Below are 21,865 nucleotides of genomic sequence, written 5' to 3'. Positions count from 1 at the left end.
CACTGTGGTCCATTAATTGACCATATATGCGTGGGTTTATTTCTGGACTCTTTACAGTGCTCCACTGATTTAACTGCTTTTTACGCCAATATCATAGTGTTTTGATTAGTCTTAGGATTGTAATCTAGTTTGAAATCAAGGAACACAATGCCTCCAGTTTCATTATTCTTTCTCAATATTGCTTTAGCTATTGGGGCCTTTTGAGATACCAAACTTTAAGACTGTTATTTCTATGAAAAATACCACTGGAATTTTGGTAGAAACTACACCCAATCTGTAGACTCTTTTGGGGAGTATGGGATTTTTTCTTTCAATGATTATTTATTTTTGAGAAAGAGAAGGGGGAGGGTGGGGAGGCAGACAGAATCCCAAGCAGGCTCCGCGCTGTCAGCACAGAGCCTGACACGGGGCTCAATCTCACAAACTGTGAGATCATGACCTGGGCCAAAATCAAGAGTCAGACACTCAGTTGACTGAGCCACCCAGGCACCCAAAGCAGTATGGGCATTTTAACAACATTAATGCTTTCAACCCAAGGGCACAGGATAGCTTTCCATTTATCTGTGTCTTTTTCAACTTCTTTCATTAATCAATGTCTCATAATTTCAAGTATACAACATTCACCCCCTTGCTCAAATTAATCCCCTGTAGGTATTTTACTTTTTGATGCAGTTGCAAATAGGACTGTTTCCTTAATTTCTCTAATAGTTTGTTATAGAAATGCAACTGATTTTTGTACTGACTTTGTATCACACAGCTCTACTGAATTTTTAAGTTAGTTCTAACAATTTTCTGGTGGAGTCTTTAGGGTTTCTCTAAGTATTATGTTATCTAGAAAAAGGAGGCAGTTTTACACGTTCTCTTTTGATGCGAAAGCCTTTTATTTCTCTTTCTTGACCAACTACACACTGGCTAGAGCTGCCAATGCTATGTTGAACAAAAGTGATAAAGAGTACGCTTCCTGTCTCTAGTTTGATCTTAGAGGAAAAGCTTTCAGCTTTTCACCATGGAGTATGATGTTCCCTGTAGGCTTGTCATATATGGTCTTTACCATGTTACATTCTCTCTATACCCATTTTGCTGAGTTTTTATCATAAATGCATGCTGAATTTTGTCAAACACTTTTCCTGCATCTGAGATGATATGATTTTTAGCCCTCATTTTGTTAATGTGGAATATCACATTGACTGATATGTGGATGTTGAACCATCCTTATATCCTAGGGATAAACCCCACTTGACCATGGTGTAGGATCTTCTTAATGTATTATTGAATTTGGTTTGCTAATATTTTATTGAGGATTTTACATGCGTGTTCACCAGGGATACTGGCATATTTCTTTTATTATAGTATTCATGTTTGGTTTTGGTGTTAGGGTAATGTTGGCCCCATAAAGTAAATTGGGAATCTTACTGTTTTTTTGAAAGTTTGAGAAGTTTGGTAAAATTTGTACAAGTGAAGTGATCTGATCCTGGACTTTCATTTGTTGGGAGGTTTTGATTACTGAGTCAATCTCCTTACTCATTATTGATCTGTTCAGATTTTCTATTTCTTTATGATTCAGCCTTAGTGGGTTATGTGTTACTACGAATTTATTTCTATAGGTTGTCCAGTTTTTGGCATATAATTGTTCACAGTTGTCCCTTATGATCCTTTGTATTTTTTGGTACCATTTATTTCTGATTTTGAGACCTCTTTTTCTCTTGGTGAGCCCAGCCAAAGGTTAGTCTATTCTGTCTAACTTTAAAAAACAAAACAAAAAAAACCCCAAACAGCTCTTAGTTTCACTTATTTTTTTCTATTGTCTTTTTAGTCTCTATTTTTTATTAATCTTTTTAATTTCTACCCTTTTAACTTTGGGCTTAGTTGGTTCTTCTTTACACCACTCTTTCCTAACAGTGCACTAGAAGTTTTAAGTAGTGCAATAAGGCAAGAAAAGGAAACGAAATGTACAGATTGGGAAGGAAGACATAAAAGTATCTTTATTTGAAGATGACACCCTCAATGTGGAAAATCTTACAGAATCAACAATAACAAAAAAATACCTTGTGGAACGAAAAAAGGATTACAGTAAGGTTGTAGAACACACGATTAATATGAAAAAAAAAAACTTGATCACTTTCCCATATGCTAGTAATAAAAAAGTGGAATTGAAAATAAAAAACTTTTACCACTCAATAATAAAGCAACAAATAACCCAAGTAAACAATGAGCACAGGATCTGAATAGATGTTTCTTCAAAGATATTAAAGTAGCTAATTATAATTAGCAAAAGATACAAACATCAAGAGTCATCAAGGAAATCTAAATCAAAGCTGCAATAAGATACTTCACACAGGATAGGATGGCTAGAATCAAAATGTAAGATAAGTGTGTAGGCAAAGATGTAGCAAGATCAGAACCCCATACTTAATTGCTGGTAGGAATATAAAATGGTCCAGCTGGTTTGGAAAATAGTCTGGCAGCTCCTCAAAAAATTGAACAGAGTTATACCATATGACTGAACAATTCCACTCTCAGGTATATACCCAAGGTAACTGAAACCGTAAGTCTGTACAAAAACTGTACATGAATATTTATGGCACCATTATTCATAATAGCCAAAACATGAAAACACAAATGTCCATCAGTGGATAGATGAATGGATAAACAAAATGTGACATATCCACACAATGGAGTATTATTTATCCATAAAAAAAGTATATCCAATTCAATGGAATATTGCTCATTCATAAAAAAGGAATGAGGTACTGATATACGCCACAACGCAGATGAACCTTAAAGGCATGCTAAGTGAAAGCTAATACAAAATACCATAGCATATGCTTCTATTTCTGTAAATGAAAGTCCAAAATAAGGAAATCTACAGAGACAGAAAGTAGACCAGTGGTTGCTTAGTGCTGAGGAGGAAGGGCAGTGCAGTGATAGCTAAAGAATCTGGGTTTTTTCCCTAAGGAGATAAAAAGGTTCTACAATTGATTGTGGTGATGATTTGCACAACTCTGCAAATATACTAAAAACCACAAAATTGTAGGGGTGCCTGGGTGGCTCAGTTGGTTAAGCGTACAACTTCAGCTCTGGTGATGATTTCACGGTTTGTGGTTTCAAACCCTGCATCGGACTCTGTACTGACAGCTCAGAGCCTGGAGCCTGCTTTGGATTCTGTCTCTCCCTCTCTGCCCCTCTCCAGCTCATGCTCTGTCTCTTCTCTCAAAATTAAAAATAAACATTAGAAAAAAATTAAAAAATAAAAACCACCCAATTGTATACTTTAAATGAGTGAGTCATATGCTATGTGACCTATACCTCAAAGAAGTTATTCTTGAAAAAAAGAACATTAACAATTGCTGCAAATACAATCAGTGTCATCCACTGGACAATGCTTAATCATTTAATGCACTGTACCAGAACCAAGTCCAGAATGAAATGCTCTTCCTTGGCTCATCATTTCCATGAATCAATGCTATGACTGGGATGACTGCTAATTCCTGCTTTGAAAAATTTCCAGACCAAAATTATCTCAGCCATAAGTAACAACTTGGAACTTTGACCGCTTCTAAATATTCATGTGTTAAGAGTATACATTGCCACACTAATGTGAAATCTTACATTCCAGTTTGTATTCCGAAGGAGTAGTCTTCAATTTTCATAAAAAAGACATTAGATGATTTTAAGATTTATGAACTAATTCATGCCCAACTTTATGATAAATCCAGGTAAGAAATCTTACAGAATACAAAAAAGGATTTGGAGTCCACTGATCACTCAAAATTCCCCAATACCTATATGAAGACTACCAGAAAATTGGTATTTAGATCACTCTGTTGTCCCTTTATGGAAGTGATTTCACTGAGCTGTACTGTAGCATCACATCCTTTGCTAATGCTTAGGTTTACCATGAAACAACTTGACTAAACTAGGAATATACTAATAATATGAACACTAAAGACGTGGTCCACTGTATTATTCACCGTCCCCTTCCAAACCAAATTGCCAAGCATTGCTTTGAGGAATTGGTTACTTGTCCTTATGAACAAAACACCTTAAAAGCTGAAAGCTGACTGTATTTCCCTGTGACCTTTCTGAAGCCCAAAACAAGAGTCCAAGTTTAACATTAAAACACTACAAGACTTACAAATGCCTGCAGTGTTACAACTTTGATCCACTTTCAGTATTTTATCTGTATTTTTCCTGATTCCATTTTAAAACTATTTTCATTTTCTTGACTGATTATATGCATACTTGCATGCATTTAGTTCTCTGGAAGTGAACCCTGTAGTACATAAACACATATTAATGACCATTCTTTTAATTCTTGAGATAACATAGTATGCAAAATATGCAAATGGTACTGAGCTCTCTAAATTGATCTACAAACTAGAAAATATGTAAACAGAAAGCCTCTCATTTTATCGTTTCACATTAAAAGTAATCTCAAAGCTGGATGTTACAGGGGATGAATCACTAGAATCTACTCGAAATCATTATAGCACTATAGACTAAGTAACTTGTATATAAATTAAAAAAATAAAAATTTTAAAAAATTAAAAAAAAATAAAAATGAAAAAATAAAAGTAATCTCAAAGTAGAAGAGAGAAAGTGTAGTGGGATTATGGTCACTTAAATTGAGTTATAGAAATATACGTAAAACTGAGGCTCCTGGGTAGCTCAGTTGGATAAGTGTTGGACTCAGTTTCAGCTCAGGTCATCATCTCATGGTTTATGGGATCAAGCCCTATGTTCATCTCCTTGCTGACAGCATGAAGCCTGCTTAGGATTCTCTCTCCCCCCATCTCTCTTGCCCTGCCCCCCCCCACCCCCCCGATCACATACCTGCTTTCTCTTTCAAAATAAATAAAAATAAAATAAAAAAAGAAATGTATGTGAAATAATTATTACATATTACAAAATACTACCAAATTCTTATTACAATATGAATTATAGGAATTATATTTTTTCAAAAATATTTAAAATTCTACTTAACTGTTACCAAAGAAATAAGATGATCATTCAAATTGTTAACAAAAACTTCAAGATGAAGTAACAAAAATTTCAGCAAGATTCGTAAGAGAGGAAGCCCAGCTTACAAATGGCTGAAAACCAAAAGATCTTGAGAAAATCAATTGTTTGGAACTTAGAATCTATATTTTCCCAAAGAAACAATGCTATCCCTAAGTCTTAGATTTTTAGGTACACTATCCTAATCATGTGACTGGGGAAACCACTTCTCTTTCCAGATTGCAGATCTTTATGCATGAAATGACACAAGTATCCACCCTACGTAAATAAAGTTAAAAGGAAACATTATTCTATAAAATGTTAAGCACTATATAAGGTGTTTCCCTATTATTTAGTCTGTAATGTAACTGAAATTGATCTATCATGCCTATCTTTTTGAAGCTTCAGCTTTACCAAGTGTCTGAGATAAAGGGAATGGAATGCTAGGTTGCTAACAGGTGTGAGAAAACAGGAGTAATTTTTAAAAATATTCCCTTTGATATTTAAAGGGAATGTAAATGTAAACATTTTGTTGAGTAGTATTAAGATTATATAAAACTAAATATATAATATGTAATTTAAATATTCTGGTAACATATTACACTGTACCTTAAGGGTATTATCTATTTAAACCAAAATAAAGCCAGGAAATAATGAATACAGTAACAATCACAAATATCATCATAAAATGGAAACAATAATCATTATAAAATGGAAACATTTGAACCCTAAGCTCCAGCCACAGTTGTTGTAAGTGCTTTAATGTGTTATTTCTTTCACTTAATCCTAGTAATAACTGTGTGAAAAGCTATTACCACCATTTTACAGAAGAAACCCAGATAAAAAATAATTTACACAAGAACACAGAAATTTCAGTTTCTAAATCAAAGCTAAAGAGCAAAGCAGGCTAGGAGTAGTTGATTTAAGACTGGAAATGTTCCTATAATCCATTAGAAAAAAATGGATGCCACTTAAAGCGATTGAAAAACATTAAGAAAAACTCCAAAGCTGATTTATCTTATTAACAATCAATGAAAGATATAAGTGATTTTTCACGCTTGCATTTGTTGAACTTCCACCATGAAAACTGAGACTTTTAGAGTAATCTAGTAGGACATTAAGAAAAAGAAGAAAAAGCCAGAAGGAATAGTATTGTAAATATGTTTTAAAGTGGTTGTCAATAAATTTTCTAAATGTAGTTAAGACTTTACACTTAATATAATTAGCTATGACAATTATAATGAAAACAAATGTAGCAGCTAACACTTACATAGTGTTTATCATGTGGCAGGCACTATTCTCATTCAGTTTAATAATTCACCTAACACTAATAACCCAACTGACTGATATGGAAAATAAGAAAGAACAATGTAAAGTAACTTGCCTAGGTTGACACAGCTAGCAAATAACAGAACAGGACTCCAATCCAGGCAATACAGTATGGTTTCAGAGTCTTTGTTCCTTACTAACAAGCTATATGAAAAACTGGAAAAAAAACAAATCTGTGCTCTTAATCAGTAACAATCATTTAACCCAGAACTTTTCTATAGAATGAAAATATACAATTCTGCACCTCTGGGCAAGTGTCCTTTTTGTCTAGCAACAGAATAAAAAAATACATTATCAACCAACATTTAAAATGAGACTAAGTTGGGGTGCCTAGGTGGCTCAGTCAGTTGAGTGCCTGACTCTTGATTTTGGCTCGGGTAATGATCTTACAGTTCCTGAGATCAAGACCTGCATCGGGCTATACAATGACAATGTAGAGCCTGCTTGGGATTCTCTCCCTCCCCGGCTCATGGGTGGTGCTAGCTTCTCCCCCCCCCCCACTTTCTCTCTCAAAATGAAAAAACAAACATTAAAAGATAAAATAAGGGTGACTGGGTGGCTCAGTTGGTGAAGCATCCAATTTTGGCTCAAGTCATGATCTTGTGGTTCATGGGTTTGGGCCCTGCAACAGGCTCCATGCTGACACTGCAAGAGCCTGCTTGGAATTCTCTCTCTCTGCCCCTCCCTCACTTGTGCTCTCTCAAAAAATAAACTTTAAAAACACAAATAAAATAAGAGTAAGTAAATAGTTCGTAAAAAGTGAGGAAGTATGTAATAGATTAGGCACTTTAAAGAAATATTTTACTTCAGTCTTTCTCGGAATATTTTATAAAATGCTTATTACTATGTAGAAATATTTTAAAATGAGACTCTCTCATATAATACACATCACATGGTATACATATTTTTAAATAACTTAAATGGAAATTCTCACTAAAGGATTTTTAGATTCTAGTTACCCAAACAGACTTTTGCACATCACTTATGATTTCATTAGCTGTTCAGACAATAATGCAATAAATTTAAATTTGAAAGATCAGCCATATAAATTGCATTAAACCTAGAAATCATGGCTTTTGAAATTTATACTGTTTTATACTACAACTACTGTGTTTATATCACTAATAAGCCCTTTCAAAACTCTGCTGTCAATCTAAAGGAAAATTAACTACATAAGAGTAGCTTATGTAGGTTTATGTAGATAATGAATCTGCAAACTCCTAACTAACCATAAAAATAAAACCCTAAAGTTCGTCTAAAAGACAGTCTGTTAACAATCACCTACTAATAAAATCAAAATATTTAAAAGCCATACTGTGAAATAAAAACACTTAACAATCAGGGGTGCCTGGGTGGCTCAGTTGGTTAAGCATCTGACTTTGGCTCAGGTCATGATCACACAGTTTGTGAGTTCAAGCCCTGCGCACAGCTTTGTGCTGGCAGCTGAGTCTCGACCCAGTTTCAGATTCTGTATCTCCCTCTCTGCCCCTCCCCCGCTCACACTCTGTCTCTCTCTCCTGCAAAAATAAACATTAAAAAAAAAATTCATTATTCCACCACTGCTTTGCATACATGCAGAGAAAAGTCAGATGAATTCATAATATAATGTTAAAGAAAGGATGTAGTTTTTGGTCCTTTGACCAAGTCATCCACATTGACAAGTTAAACTTACACTTAAATGATACTTATGTTTCTAAGTAAACAGGTTTCCAAGTCTTTGAAATACAGTAAAATTATTTTACATAAGAGCATCAAGGCCGCCTTTATTTTTTTTGAGGGGGCGGACACAAGGGCAGGCATATGAGAAGGGGAGAGGAGCAGAGAAAGAGAGAATCTTAAGCAGGCTCCTTGCTCAGCACAGGAGCCCAACCCAGGACTCGATCCCACCCATGACCTGGGATCATGACCTGAGCCAAAATCAAGAGTTGGATGCTCAATTGATTGAGCCATCCAGGTGCCCCAAACCACAATGTCTTCTTCATAATTCTGAAGTCCACAAAGCTGGAAAAACACGGAGTTTTTAATACTTGGTGTAAATGGTCATTCACTTTCCTGCAGATATATTAATGGGTTTTATTACAGGATGTCTCAGATCCAGCTGAAGATCTTAAAATTACACTTTTCTAAAATCTAAAAAACATGTGGCCCCAGGAGATTTTGAAAAAGAGACTGTATACATATATTCTAAGTTGTTACCTGATATTCAGAATCCAGTCTAAATGAAGAGTCTCTGGAGTGATAGGTATCATTTAAACTATTTCCTCTGCTTCCAGACATCATCCTAGCACTTAAAGAGCCGGATGGTTGAACAGAAATTCTTCTTGGGATCCTTGAAGGTTTAGACTCCATTCTTAAAGTTTCCTGCAAAATGTAAATTTTGATTAATTGTCTTTGGAAAATCATGGAAATCTTAGGTTCTTTCTTTCTTTCTTGGGGAGGGGTGGGGGGTGGGCAGTGAAGGGCAAAGGGAGTGGGAGAAAGAAAATCCCAAGCAGGCTCGACCCTGAGCCTGATGAGGAGCTTGATCTTACGACCCTGAGATTATGACCTGAGCCAAAATAAAGAGTCAAATGTTTAACTGACTAAGCCACCCAGGCGTAATCATCAACTCAAATCAAGAATTAACCATGCAAATTAACTGTATCAGGCATGGGGAATTATGAGACTATCAAAACTCTTCTTCTACAAGGCAGGAATCTAAAGTCCATCAAAGGCTTCCTATTGCCCATAAAACGAAGCAAGCTGATAAAAGTGGGATGAGGAACTCAGGTTGTTGCCAAAGCTTGGGCTCTTTTCCTTAGTAATTTCTCTCTATAGAATCCTACACAAATTTGTAGGATTTTTCAAAAATGAGGATAACTTCTAAATTTTCTTTACTAAATATTCCTTAACCTACACCAAGAGTCCCAACAGCTATGCATGATCTTTTAACTATGCAGGTATCTCCTACTTTTCAAAAGTCTATGTTATGCTACTTCACCTGTTTTCACTAACCAGAAGAAATCCAAAGAGAATTTTTGCTTTTATAAAAAGAAGGCAATGAGGTACCTGGGTGGCTCAGTTGGATACACATCTGACTCTTGATTTTGGCTCAGGTCATGATTTCAGGGTCCTGAGATCAAACCCTGTATTGTGCTCTGTATTGGGGTGGAGCCTGGGTGGGATTCTCTCCCTCTCCTGTGATGCATGCACACAGGCACACTCTCTCTCAAAAACAAAAAAAGGTGAAAAGTGAAAAAAAAACATTCAGTATTTGTTTTGCAGCAAGCCATTATAGAGGCAATGTGTACTGAGTAGCAAGTGACAACACCAACCTCCTTTCCCAGGAACTACATTCCTGGCCTTGGCATCAAGTTCCCATAACTTTAAACTGTGTCTATGAGTTTCTGTGCTTTACCTCAATGTATTTTATGCAACCATTAACAAGAGGCTGCCTAAGGTGCCAGAAAAGTCTGGCAACAAGAGGTTATTTTTTGGGCTGGGAACATTCAATAGTTTTCTCACATAAACTAATGGTATTTGCTTCTTCTCTTTACACCAATTTCAGCTTACAAACAGTTTCACAGAAATGCTCTACTTTTGGACAGAGGTGGACACCTGTGTCTATATGAACAGAAACATACAACATGTACTCTTCTATGTCTGGTTTTATTTGCTTAATATTGTATTTGTGAGAGTCATTTGTGTCGCTGTATGTAGCTGTTGTAAGTTCACTTTAATTGGATTGTACGGTCTTTTACTATATCAATACACGTAATTTATTTTCCTATTCTACTGTGGATGAACACTGAATCGGTTCCAGTTCTAGGCTATTACAAGTAGTACTGCTATAAAGACTTCCAAACATATTTTTTAATATTTATTTTTGAGAGAGAGAGAGAGAGAGAGAGAGAGAGAGAGAGATACAGTGTGAGCAAGGGAAGGGTAGAGAGGGAGGGAGACATAGAATCTGAAGCAGGCTCCAGGCTCTGGGCAGTCAGTACAGAGCTTGATGTGGGGCTCAAACCCACGAACCATGAGATCATGACCCAAGCCAAAGTTGGATGCTTAACTGACTGAGCCACCCAGGCGCCCCTCACATTATTTTTATAAATTAATAAACTTTAAAAATTTTCTGGGGAAAGGATTTAGAAATCTAAATCCTCATTTAGAAATGAGGCCACTGGATAACTGAGAAACCACCAGTCTTGAGAGGAGAAAGAAGAGAAGGGCAAAAGAAAGTCGCAAATAAAAAAGAAATAATAATCTCAACTTTTCCCTCACTTTCAATGTCAAAAATTCCCTTACTGTTCTGGTAATGGATTGAAATTAAAGCAACTACAAACAGATGCACTTCACTTTCCTGGCATGCTGCTTGTATTTAAAGAATGTGCTTTACCAAAATATTCAAATTTAAACATTTAAAGTAAAAATACCTAATTTATTTTTGGCATGTAACCTTATTAACTTACCTACCTTGGATCAATCACAACTTTCTACCTTAAAAGTTACTACAAAAGAACTATCAACAATAGCCAAAGTATGGAAAGAGCCCAAATATCCATCGATGGATGAATGGATAAAGATGTGCTATATATACATATACAATGGAGTATTACTCGGCAATCAAAAAGAATGAAATCTTGCCATTTGCAACTACATGGATGGAACTGGAGGGTATTATGCTAAGTGAAATTAGAGAAACACAAAAATCATATGACTTCACTCATAGGAGGACTTTAAGAGACCAAACAGATGAACATAGGGAAGGGAAACAATAATATAAAAACAGGGAGGGGGACAAAGCATAAGAGAGACTCATAAATATGGAGAACAGAGGATTGGGAGGGTGGGTGTAGGAGGGGGGATGGGCTAAATGGGTAAGGGGCACTAAGGAATCTACTCCTGAAATCATTGTTGCACTATATGCTAACTAATTTGGATGTAAATTTTAAAAAAATAAAATTAAGGGGAGCCTGGGTGGCTCAGTCAGTTAAGCGTCCGACTTCGGCTCAGGTCATGAACTCACAGTTTGTGAGTTCAAGCCCCGCATCGGGCTCTGTGCTGACAGCTCGGAGCCTGGAGCCTACTTCGGATTCTGTGTCTCCCTTTCTCTCTGCCCCTCCCCTGCTCATGCTCTGTCTCTCAAAAATAAATAAATGTTAAAAAAATTTTTTTTAAATAAAACAAATTAAATTAAAAAATAAAAATAAAATAAAATGTAACAGCACACAGAAAAAAATACTACAAAAGAAATTTCCTTTGCTGATCATATTTACTTTAAAAACATGGTATGAGGCGGTAACAGAAAAGATGAAGAGGAAAAAACAGTAGGAAATATACAACAAACATGAAAACACAAATGCATGATCAATTAAAATCATTCCACTAAGAATATCTAGCTAATGAGAAACCACAGTAAAAATTATACTGAGATATGATTAGATCAAAGAAAGCTTATCAAAAAAGGTCAGTTTTGAACTTTCTGTTAAAACATGACAGGTTATCCTAGGGGCGCCTGGATGGCTCAGTAGGTTAAGCCTGCACTTTGGCTCAGGTCATGATCTCAAGGTTTGTGAGTTCGAGCGCCACATCAGGCTCTGTGCTGACAGCTCAGAGCCTGGAGCCTGCTTCAGATTCTGTGTCTCCCTCTCTCTTTACCCCTCCCTTGCTCACACATTCTCTCTCTCTTTCAAAAATAAATAACTATTAAAAAAAATGACAGGTTATCCTTATGCATCTATTTGCCCCTCTTTCCAAAACCTTTATAAGACAATAAGTGAAACCAAAGGCTTTAACCATGAAAAAAGAACAGCAAGGGGGCCACACAAAGCAAGAGATCTTTTTTTAAATTTTTTTTAATGTTTATTTACTTTTGAGAGACAGAGCGGGGGAGGGGCAGAGAGAGAGAGAGACAGACAGACAGACAGACAGACACAGAATCTGAAGCAGGTTCCTGGCTCTGAACTGTCAGCACAGAGTCCAATGTGGGGCTTGAACTCACCAACTGTTAAGATCGTGACCTGAGCCGAAGTTGGAGGCTTAACCAACTGAGCCACCTAGGTGCCCTGAAAGCAATAGATTTCAATGTGTATTTGGAAAATCTAGAGAAGGAGAAGTATAATAATTAAGCAGAGAAGATAAAACTATACCCTAGGCACTTAGAAAGAGATAGAAACTAAAAACAAAACATTTGGCCTTAGCACACTAAAAAGAACCAAGACCTGAAAAGTACCATAAAAAAAGATGCATGGGGTTGAAAGTGAGCTGAATTAAAATCTGTAGCTGGAACGGTAAAACTCCAAATTCTTCCCCTAGCTTCATTCTTCCAAAAGTCAGAATAAGGCTTCTTCAGAATAAGGATTTCACAGGCAATCCACCTCACTTAAGCATACAATCATCTTTACAGGGGTAAATGTAAAAAAAATAAAACAAAATCTATACATGTTCAATACGGAGACCTGAAAACTTTTTCCTGGTCCTATTTCTACAATATTGCCATAAAATTAAGGCATTTTTACTGTTGGATCACCAAACAAAACACCAGAGGAGTAAGATTTCTGGACACTGACATTTGGACTGCCCCCGGTTACAAAGCTAGTTTGCCACATAAACATCCTACTCCACAGCAAAGTCTACTAGTCACCAAGAGTTTCTAATCAGTTTTTTTTTTTTTTGGAGTGAGGGAGTGGCAGAGGGAAAGGGACAGAAAGAATCTTAGGCAGACTCCATGCCCAGCGCAGAGCCTAATCTGGACTCTATCTTACAACCCTGAGATCATGACCTGAGCTAAAACAAGAGTTGGATGCTTAACCAATGGAGCTACTCAGGCGTCTCTCTAAACAGTTTTAGTGTTTCCTTCAAACAGTAACAATAAGGATCACTAAGTAAGTGTCCAAAGAAATCCTCCAATTTGAAAGAAAGACCAGAGTAAAAAAAAAAAAAAAAAAAAAAAGGAACTTAAAGAAAATTTAAGGAGATAACTACCCTCCTCAAAGGGATCAAAAGACATCTATTCATTAAATAACAGTCCTTAAGAAAGCAATCAGATGATAATAAAAATCTTGTGTGGCCCATTTAAAATGGGATATGCTTTTTAAAAAATGTGATACATTCATCTAAATTCAATATAACTATTAAGAATAAATTGAGAAATCCTCTTAGAAGTAGAAAATACAACCTTAAATTAAGAGAATTAACCAGGCAAATTACTATCTGACTTTAACCATGGTGAAAGAGAAGAAAAATTACCAAAGAAATAGGAACCTTTCTATTAATTTAAAGATATAAATCTCCACATTGAAAGGGCTCTAGATTACCCAGCAGGATCAAAGAAAAAAAGACCAACACTAATCACAATTTATCATCTTGAAATTTGAGAACACGAGAAATGAAGGGAAGACCCCCTACTGGCTTCTTAATTACAACTTTAAAAACGCTTAAGACAATTAAGCAATTGCCTGTAGTACTGAGAAAAAGGTTTAGCCTTGAATTCCCATCTAGCAACTAAGTGTAAGGTGGCGAATAGGACACATTTTCAGACATTCAAGATCTTTAAAACAAGATAAAGAAAAAAAAAAAAACAAGAAAAAAAGTCAAAGGAAGCTAAATGAAGAACATATCCTAGAAAAATGAGAGTGTAGGGGCGCCTGCGTGGCTCAGTCGGTTGAGCGTCCGACTTCAGCTCAGGTCACGGTCTCGCGGTTCGTGAGTTCAAGCCCCGCGTCGGGCTCTGGGCTGATGGCTCAGAGCCTAGAGCCTGGAGCCTGCTTCCGATTCTGTGTCTCCCTCTCTCTCTGCCCCTCCCCCGTTCATGCTCTGTCTCTCTCTGTCCCAAAATTAAAAATAAACGTTAAAAAAAAAAATTTTTTTTTTAAAAAAGAAAAGAAAAATGAGAGTGTAAAGAAACAGACATGGAACCCAGGAAACTTAAGTAAAAGAAACTCCAGACACAGAACACAGGAAACAGTTCCAAAGATATATAGGAAGCACAGGGAACAGCTAATCCAGACTGGAGCAGGATCCCAGATAATGAAAGCAAAGTTCTAAGGGGGGTGGAGGAAATCATAAGGAAACTATTTTGGCATGTGTCAGAGACCATTATAAAATTGGGAGGGGCGCCTGGGTGGCTCCGACTCTTGCTTTTGGTTCAGATCATCTCATAGCTCCTGAGATGGAGCTGGGTTGACAGCGCTGAGCTTGCTTGGGGATTCTCTCTCCCCCTTTCCCTTTGTCCCCCCACCCCCAAATAAATACATAACTTAAAAAAAAAATTGGGAAAAAAATGCTGAGCACAAAGAACAAATGGCAAATTAGTTTTCTGTTAGGAAAAGTTATTTTTCAAAAAAGGGGGTGTTTGGCAAAGTGAACCTTAAAATTTACATAGTTATAATAATGTAAACAAACTACTGAATCAATAATTTTGCTACAAACATGCTGTGGAATACAGGTGATTGGAGAAGACAAGGGTGAATAGGAAAAATACATATAATAGTGAAAAATTATTAAATAGTATAATAAACACATTATTTAGAAATATGAAGATAAATTCTAGAACAGCTAAAAAGTTGAGGGTCAGTGCCTTTGGAAAGAGACTGGGAATGAAGGGTGGGGCAAAAGACTTCTCTCCTTTTAAGTAGGATGACCATATTTCCTGGTTTGCCTGGCATGGCCAGAAAAGTCCTAATTTGTGCTCATTATCCCAAGACAACTATTAATAGTCCTTGGTTTGTCTCTTAAAAGTGGCCTGGTTTGGATGATAAAGCATACAGTCACCTAACAAATCTTTTCTACCTTCAGTTTTTTATAAACCATTTATAATATACTATACAAAATTTTTTTTTATTAAAGAGGATTATGAATTTGACCTTTAAAAAAGGTTTGCATTAGTAGTAAGAATATCACTGGTTAAATACAGACATTCAAAAACCCATAAATGATTTAACAAGTACCAGATTTATCATTTAATTAAGAAGTCTTAAAAATACTAAACAAGGGATATATTTGTGATAAGTATAGAGACACAAATTTTGTTTTAAAAGATACAGGCCTGCAGCCAGTTCTTTAACAATTATGCTTCTTAATCATACCTTATAGTTACTTTGTATTTATACCAACCTTACTTGCAGAATGAAACTAACCTAGTAGGAAATCTGCTCAAAACAAACCTCTCGGGAGAAGGCAAAGAGGCAGAGTCCTCTGAGATATATAATTTATACTGCATAAAACTATTTTTGGCAACTCCTCTATATAAATTGATTGAATTCTGACAATGTAGGTGTTACCAGAAAACTTACATAACTTGGTTGCATAAGATGTAGGTTGAAAGCACAAAAAAACTGTAGAAAAAAATAAAATGTGCAGGTCCTTGGAAGACTTCTACCAGACCACCTACAATGTGGACTGCTACCAGACCATATACAAAGTATTATGGAGGCATCTTTTCAAGCCTAGATGCTTAGTGTGTGTGCTAGGCACATTAATTAACACTAAACAAAGGTATGCGGTCAGAGGATAACATTGAGTATGAACACTGAGATAGTGACTAAGAAGATGTTGTAGACAGGTAGAAAACAAACCACATAAATAACCATATAACTTAAATTGTTGTTAAGTGCTATAAAATAAAGGTGTAAACAAGAATGGACTATCGGAAAAAAGTATTTGAAGCTTTAACCAAAACTTAAAGAGTACAGCACAATAAAGTTCATGTGTCAGTGTAATAGTTTCTCAGGTTTTTCTAACACTATTATGCCTTTAAATCTAAATTTCTTTAGATTTGATTCCAGAGTTACACAGCTCTCTTTCTGTATGGTAATAAAATAAACATATCACCAAGGTGTGAGACACCTTTGCACAAGTATAGGACCCTGAAAGCTCTGATGCTGACACACTGAAATTCTTGATAATTTCATCCTTGAACTCCTGTTTTATAAGTGAAGTCAGGAGAGCAGAGCATGAGCGTGAGCCGAAGGGGTATGTAACTATCTGGAATACCTTCCTACTCAAGTTGCATATAGTACTGATGACTACTATGAAACTTCCACAACACAATTTATACTCTCTTTAAGCCCCATGCAAGTCCTAGGCATCACGGGTCTACCCACATTATGTGTTCATGTTCCTTATCACCATATTTGACTAGTAAGCTGAAGCACTGCTAGCTCCAAGGGGCTGATTTTCCATTCTCCAGACTTGGTTTGAATGCAGAAAGAAGGAAACGAGCCACAAAAATCTTTTGATCAATTTGAGAGTTTTACTTTATTGAACTTTTCAACTTTGGAAATCAGAGGTCTCTTAGGTGAAGACTCTCTGGAGCAGATATTTAACTGCTAGTCTACCTAATTAGTTGTGATTTTACCCTGTTAAGTGTACCCTCACCTTGAGGCATTTTAATAATGACTGACATAAGCAACAGGAGTGGAATACAGGTGTTCATATCAACTCCACAATTTATATAGTACGTTCATCTCATAAACCTGTAACTTGTTAGCTACTAGAAAAATTGATTATTTTTTTTTGTAGATAATATCATTCTGCTAGGTTTCCTAAGAAACTCTCTGAAGAGCTCTTTAAAACAAGTTCATGTTTTCCAGTGACCTGAACATTTTAAAAGATCTTTAGATTTAAAAAAAAAATGTGTTTTCTACCTATAAACAGCACAATTCAAATCTATTCTGTGGCAAAAATAATTCCTTACACCTTCTCTTAGTTCAGATAAAAAGCCTAAAAGAATTCCATGTCATCACCTGACATGCAAAATTCTGTAATTCTGCACCTTGATGTTATCTGCAAATTATCAAGATCTCATAATCACATGTTAAATGCAACTAAAAAATTTTCTCACAACACTGGAATACAAACAAATTAAAATTGAATTTTACAATGTTTACCAGCAAGACTTTACTTGGACATCAAGGGTACTCTGGGTAAACCAACAAAGTTAGTCTCTAAAAATACCATACTAAGATCTGTCTAAAGCAAACTCATCATTAATCCACACACCTTCTTTTGTATTTCATTCTACTAGTAATACACCATTTCCAACCAAACTTTTTTTTAATACCTTAAAAAGAAAAGCCTAAACTCTTTGGCTCAGCATCCAGAACTCTAACCTACTGTTTCCAGTTAATTTCCAATTACTACCTTAAAAAAAAAATTCCTAGTTCCAGTTCATTCAACTTTTAAAAGTTACTGACTACTGGGGCGCCTGGGTGGCTCAGTCGGTTGAGCGTCCGACTTTGGCTCAGGTCATGATCTCACAGTTTTTGAGTTCAGGCCCCAGGTTGGGCTCTGTGCTAACAGCTCAGAGCCTGGAGCCTGCTTCGGATTCTGTGTCTCCTTTCTGCCCCTCCCCCACTTGTGCTCTGTCTCTCAAAAATAAATGTAAAAAGGGGCGCCTGGGTGGCGCAGTCGGTTAAGCGTCCGACTTCAGCCAGGTCACGATCTCGCGGTCCGTGAGTTCGAGCCCCGCGTCAGGCTCTGGGCTGATGGCTCGGAGCCTGGAGCCTGTTTCCGATTCTGTGTCTCCCTCTCTTTCTGCCCCTCCCCCGTTCATGCTCTGTCTCTCTCTGTCCCAAAAATAAATAAAAAATGTTAAAAAAAAAAAAATAATAAAATAAATGTAAAAAAAGAATTTTTTTTTAGAGTACTTTTTTTTCCCTGAGTACTTTCAATATGCCAGGTGGGGTGCTAAATTCTCAAAATATAAAAAAAAAACTATCTCCTGAACTCATACTTAAGGGGTACAGGGAGTGAATAGAATAAAAATAAATAAATACATAAATAACTCCAATAAAATACAAATACCAAAAATATACAAAATGCTATGGAAGAGAATCATACGTTCTTGATAGATTATTCAAAGCAATCTTCCCTCAAAACAATGAAAAATATTAGACTGAAATATAAAGAGCATCCTCTTAAGAGCAATGAAAGGTTGACAAAATAAGGAATTACTAGGTCAACAATGAAGGGGAAATGGGACTCTAAGAGATATGAAGATACAGAAGCTACTTCTGCCCCTGGGAGCATTTGTAAATTCCCCAAAATTTAAATTTTCATTTTACCACTCTTGTGGAAGAAATCAAAGCCCAGGATATGCACAAGGCATGGTTGTACACATATTAATTTCACTAGTCTCCCAACTTTTCTGTTTATTTTTTAATAAAGTTTATTTATTTGGGGGGAGGGGGCAGGTGGAGAGAGAATCCCAAGCAGGCTCCATGATATCAGCATGTGCCTGACACAAGGCTCGATGCCACGAACCTTGAGTTCATGACCTGACCTGAAATCAAGAGTCTGACACTTAACCAACTGAGATATCCAGGCACCCCTCTGCTTGAATATTGTCAAGAAAAGTCAAACTAATCAAATAAAATTGGGATTAAGTGTCACCCCACTGCTTCATGGAAAGCCACAAGAGACCATCATTCCAACACCTAACATATCAAGAATGAGCCAGATAATCTATAAAATCATTTTTCTTGAGTCCACCAAAGCTGAGGCTACAAGGCAAACAGACGAATTGAAATACAAAGAATGGTAAGCCCCTCCAAAAGAAATAAAACAAAGGAGGCCATCAAAAAAGCTGGTAACACAATAGCACTGCTAGGAATTTACCCAAGGGATACAGGAGTACTGATGCATAGGGGCACTGTACCCCAATGTTTATAGCAGCACTCTCAATAATAGCCAAATTATGGAAAGAGCCTAAATGTCCATCAACTGATGAATGGATAAAGAAATTGTGGTTTATATACACAATGGAGTACTACGTGGCAATGAGAAAGAATGAAATATGGCCCTTTGTAGCAACGTGGGTGGAACTGGAGAGTGTTATGCTAAGTGAAATAAGCCATACAGAGAGGGACAGATACCATATGCTTTCACTCTTATGTGGATCCTGAGAAACTTGGCGGAAACCCATGGGGGAGGGGAAGGAAAAAAAAAAAAGAGATTAGAGTGGGAGAGAGCCAAAGCATAAGAGACTCTTAAAAACTGAGAACAAACTGAGGATTGATGGGGGGTGGGAGGGAGGGGAGAGTGGGTGATGGGTATTGAGGAGGGCACCTTTTGGGATGAGCACTGGGTGTTGTATGGAAACCAATTTGACAATAAATTTCATATATTGAAAAAAAAAAAAAAGGCTGGTAACAGCCAAAATTTATCAAATTCTTAAATACACAAAGACAAATATTTGTTAGTGTAAGACACTTTAATAACTCTGGGAGCCTCAATACAAGGTAAGTCTTTTACACAGGCCTCCACTGAGTGCTCATAACAAAGAATGAGGACAGACAGGAGACTGGAAAGTCTTACTCTCTGCAGCATGACGATCCACGACCTGCCTATGTTTAAGAAAAGAAAAGAAAAGGAGAACTTGAAGAAGCTCGTCCATGCTCCAGATCCTGCAGGAGTACAAGGTGCGAGTGGCTGTTGCTAATAAAGGGTATGAAACCCACTTCCAGCACAGATTCTAAACTGATACAAGGCTGTGGTCTGTATGTAGCTACTACAGAAAGACTATGAAACCTGCTTGCCCAAGATCCTCCATCAATACAAGGCAGAGATCAGTTGCTTTTGGGGTGGGGTAGGGGAGATGGCAGAGTTTTGCATGCACTCTACACTCTAGAAGGCAGCAAGAAGGACAGAAATCTGAGGACCAGGCACAGAGAGCTTGCCTAAGATTAGAGAAAGATGTACAGAACTAAGTACACTTCCTTTTGCCCCAAGCTTTGTTCCAAATAAGAAAGGTAGCTTACTGCTGAGAGAGTTGTAACAAATTGAGACCCCTTAATGCTAGATGTGCAGGGCCTGAAGGAAGTTGAGGCTACTGAAAGAAAACTTATATCCTCTAGTATCCAAGGCCTCACACTAAGCACTATGTAGTGACAGTCTACTACTGGAGTACTCTAAAGGTAAATAAAGTGATAATAAATTTCAAACCTGACCCAACTACAGACTAAACCAACACAACCCATCACACTGTCTGACAAAAGTGGATTATGTCCAATGTCCACATTCAGGCTTAAATATTATTTATTTCAGTCTCTTCTTTTACTTACAATGTTCGGCATTTAAACAAAAGTTATAAGACACACAAAAATACAAGGGAAAAAAGAATCAACCCACCGCTAGGAGATAAGAGAGTCGGGCAGAACCAGATGAATATGGCTCCAATGTTAGCAAAGTGGAAAACTGATGCATTTAACAGTAAACTAAGCAAAACTAAAAACTAGGGAACTGGAAAATAGGCTAGAAGAAAATTATCAAGCATGAAGCAGAGAAAAACAGATGGTGGTAAATATAGAAGAGAGGGCTTCAAAGATACTAAAAGAAGACTAAGGAAGTCTACCATATGTTTAGGTGGAATTACAGAAGGAAAGGACCAGGACAGAGAAAAAAAAAATTGGAGATACTGGCTGAAAGTGTTTCAAAAGTGACAAAGGATTAGAGTCAGAAAGCCCAGCAGATATCAACTAGAATAATTAGCAATTACATCAATACTCACTGAAAATTATGCTTAAACTGAACATATTATGCTCACTAAAAATTCTGCTTAAAAACAACAAAAACCTGAAAATGCCATGGGAGCACTGATTGGAAATAAACAAAAGTTCCAGATGAGAAAGACTTCAGAAAAGGGAACGTCTGTCTTGACCTTTGAAGAATAATAGAAAAAGGAGGATGCATAAAAATGCTAAAGCATGTTGAAGAACTGGAAAATAGAAAATGATCTGAGTGCCAGAGTGAAAGGGATGGTATGGGAGAGATGAACAGAAAGGGTGCTAAAGGGAATTCGTAAAACAGGTTATATCCATACTGTAAAGGCAACCTTGTGTTCTCTGCTCAGGAGTTCGTACTTTAACAATACAATGGTTTTCGGGGAGCCTGGATGGCTCAGTGGGTTAAGTGTCCGACTTTGGCTCAGGTCATGATCTCCCAGTTCATGGGTTCAAGCCCCACATCAGGCTCTGTGCTATTAGCTCAGAGTCTGGAGTCTGCTACAAATTCTGTCTCCCTCTGTCTCTGCCTGTCCCCTGTGCACATACACGTGCTCTCTCTCAAAAATAAACATTAAAAAAAAAAATGATAGTTTTGAAGCTTTTACCACTAGTAATTTGTATATTATTTTTCTCTTAGGACCCCATAAATTATGTTCCTGACAAACAGAACTTTCAAAGATGAAACAATTAGTAACCCAACAAAACTCTGTCTAGTTTTGCCTAGTCTTAATAAACACATAAACATCTTCCTGCATTTCTTATAATACTGAAAGTAATTAATTTTAATACCTTTGTGGAATAAGGGAGCACAATCTAATACTATGGACTACAGGCTCGGGAGCTACTGAAGATTTTGAAATACCATCAGCTAAAAACAAACACCCCCCCCCCCCACAAGTTTCTCCCCAATTAAGGACAAGTTATCAGAAAGAAACATACTGGCTCCAAGGCAAATTAAAGAGGATCCAAAAGTAAATGGATAGAAGGCATATTCAATACATCAAATAGAAAAGAATTCTATGGGGGGCGGGGGGGATGAGAGAGATTATTCA

General features: G+C 36.8%; 1 protein-coding gene across 12 annotated transcripts in view; it reads right to left on the bottom strand.

Annotated features, from left to right (window-relative positions):
* MARCHF7 (membrane associated ring-CH-type finger 7) overlaps window positions 1–21,865 on the bottom strand; it is a 60,925-nt gene that overhangs the window by 31,569 nt on the left and 7,491 nt on the right. For all 12 annotated transcript variants that reach the window (XR_006205498.1, XR_006205499.1, XM_042948909.1 and 9 more), the window contains exon 2: window positions 8,524–8,688. Coding sequence is in view for 10 of the 12 variants with exons in the window: in XM_042948909.1 (XP_042804843.1) it covers window positions 8,524–8,676 (153 nt within the window). In the remaining 2 variants the exon portion in view is untranslated. The remainder of the gene's footprint in view (window positions 1–8,523; window positions 8,689–21,865) is intronic.

The sequence above is a fragment of the Panthera leo genome, chromosome C1 (assembly GCF_018350215.1).
Source record: "Panthera leo isolate Ple1 chromosome C1, P.leo_Ple1_pat1.1, whole genome shotgun sequence".
NCBI classification, from domain to species: domain Eukaryota; kingdom Metazoa; phylum Chordata; class Mammalia; order Carnivora; family Felidae; genus Panthera; species Panthera leo.
This window is presented reverse-complemented; position numbering and strand designations above follow the sequence as displayed.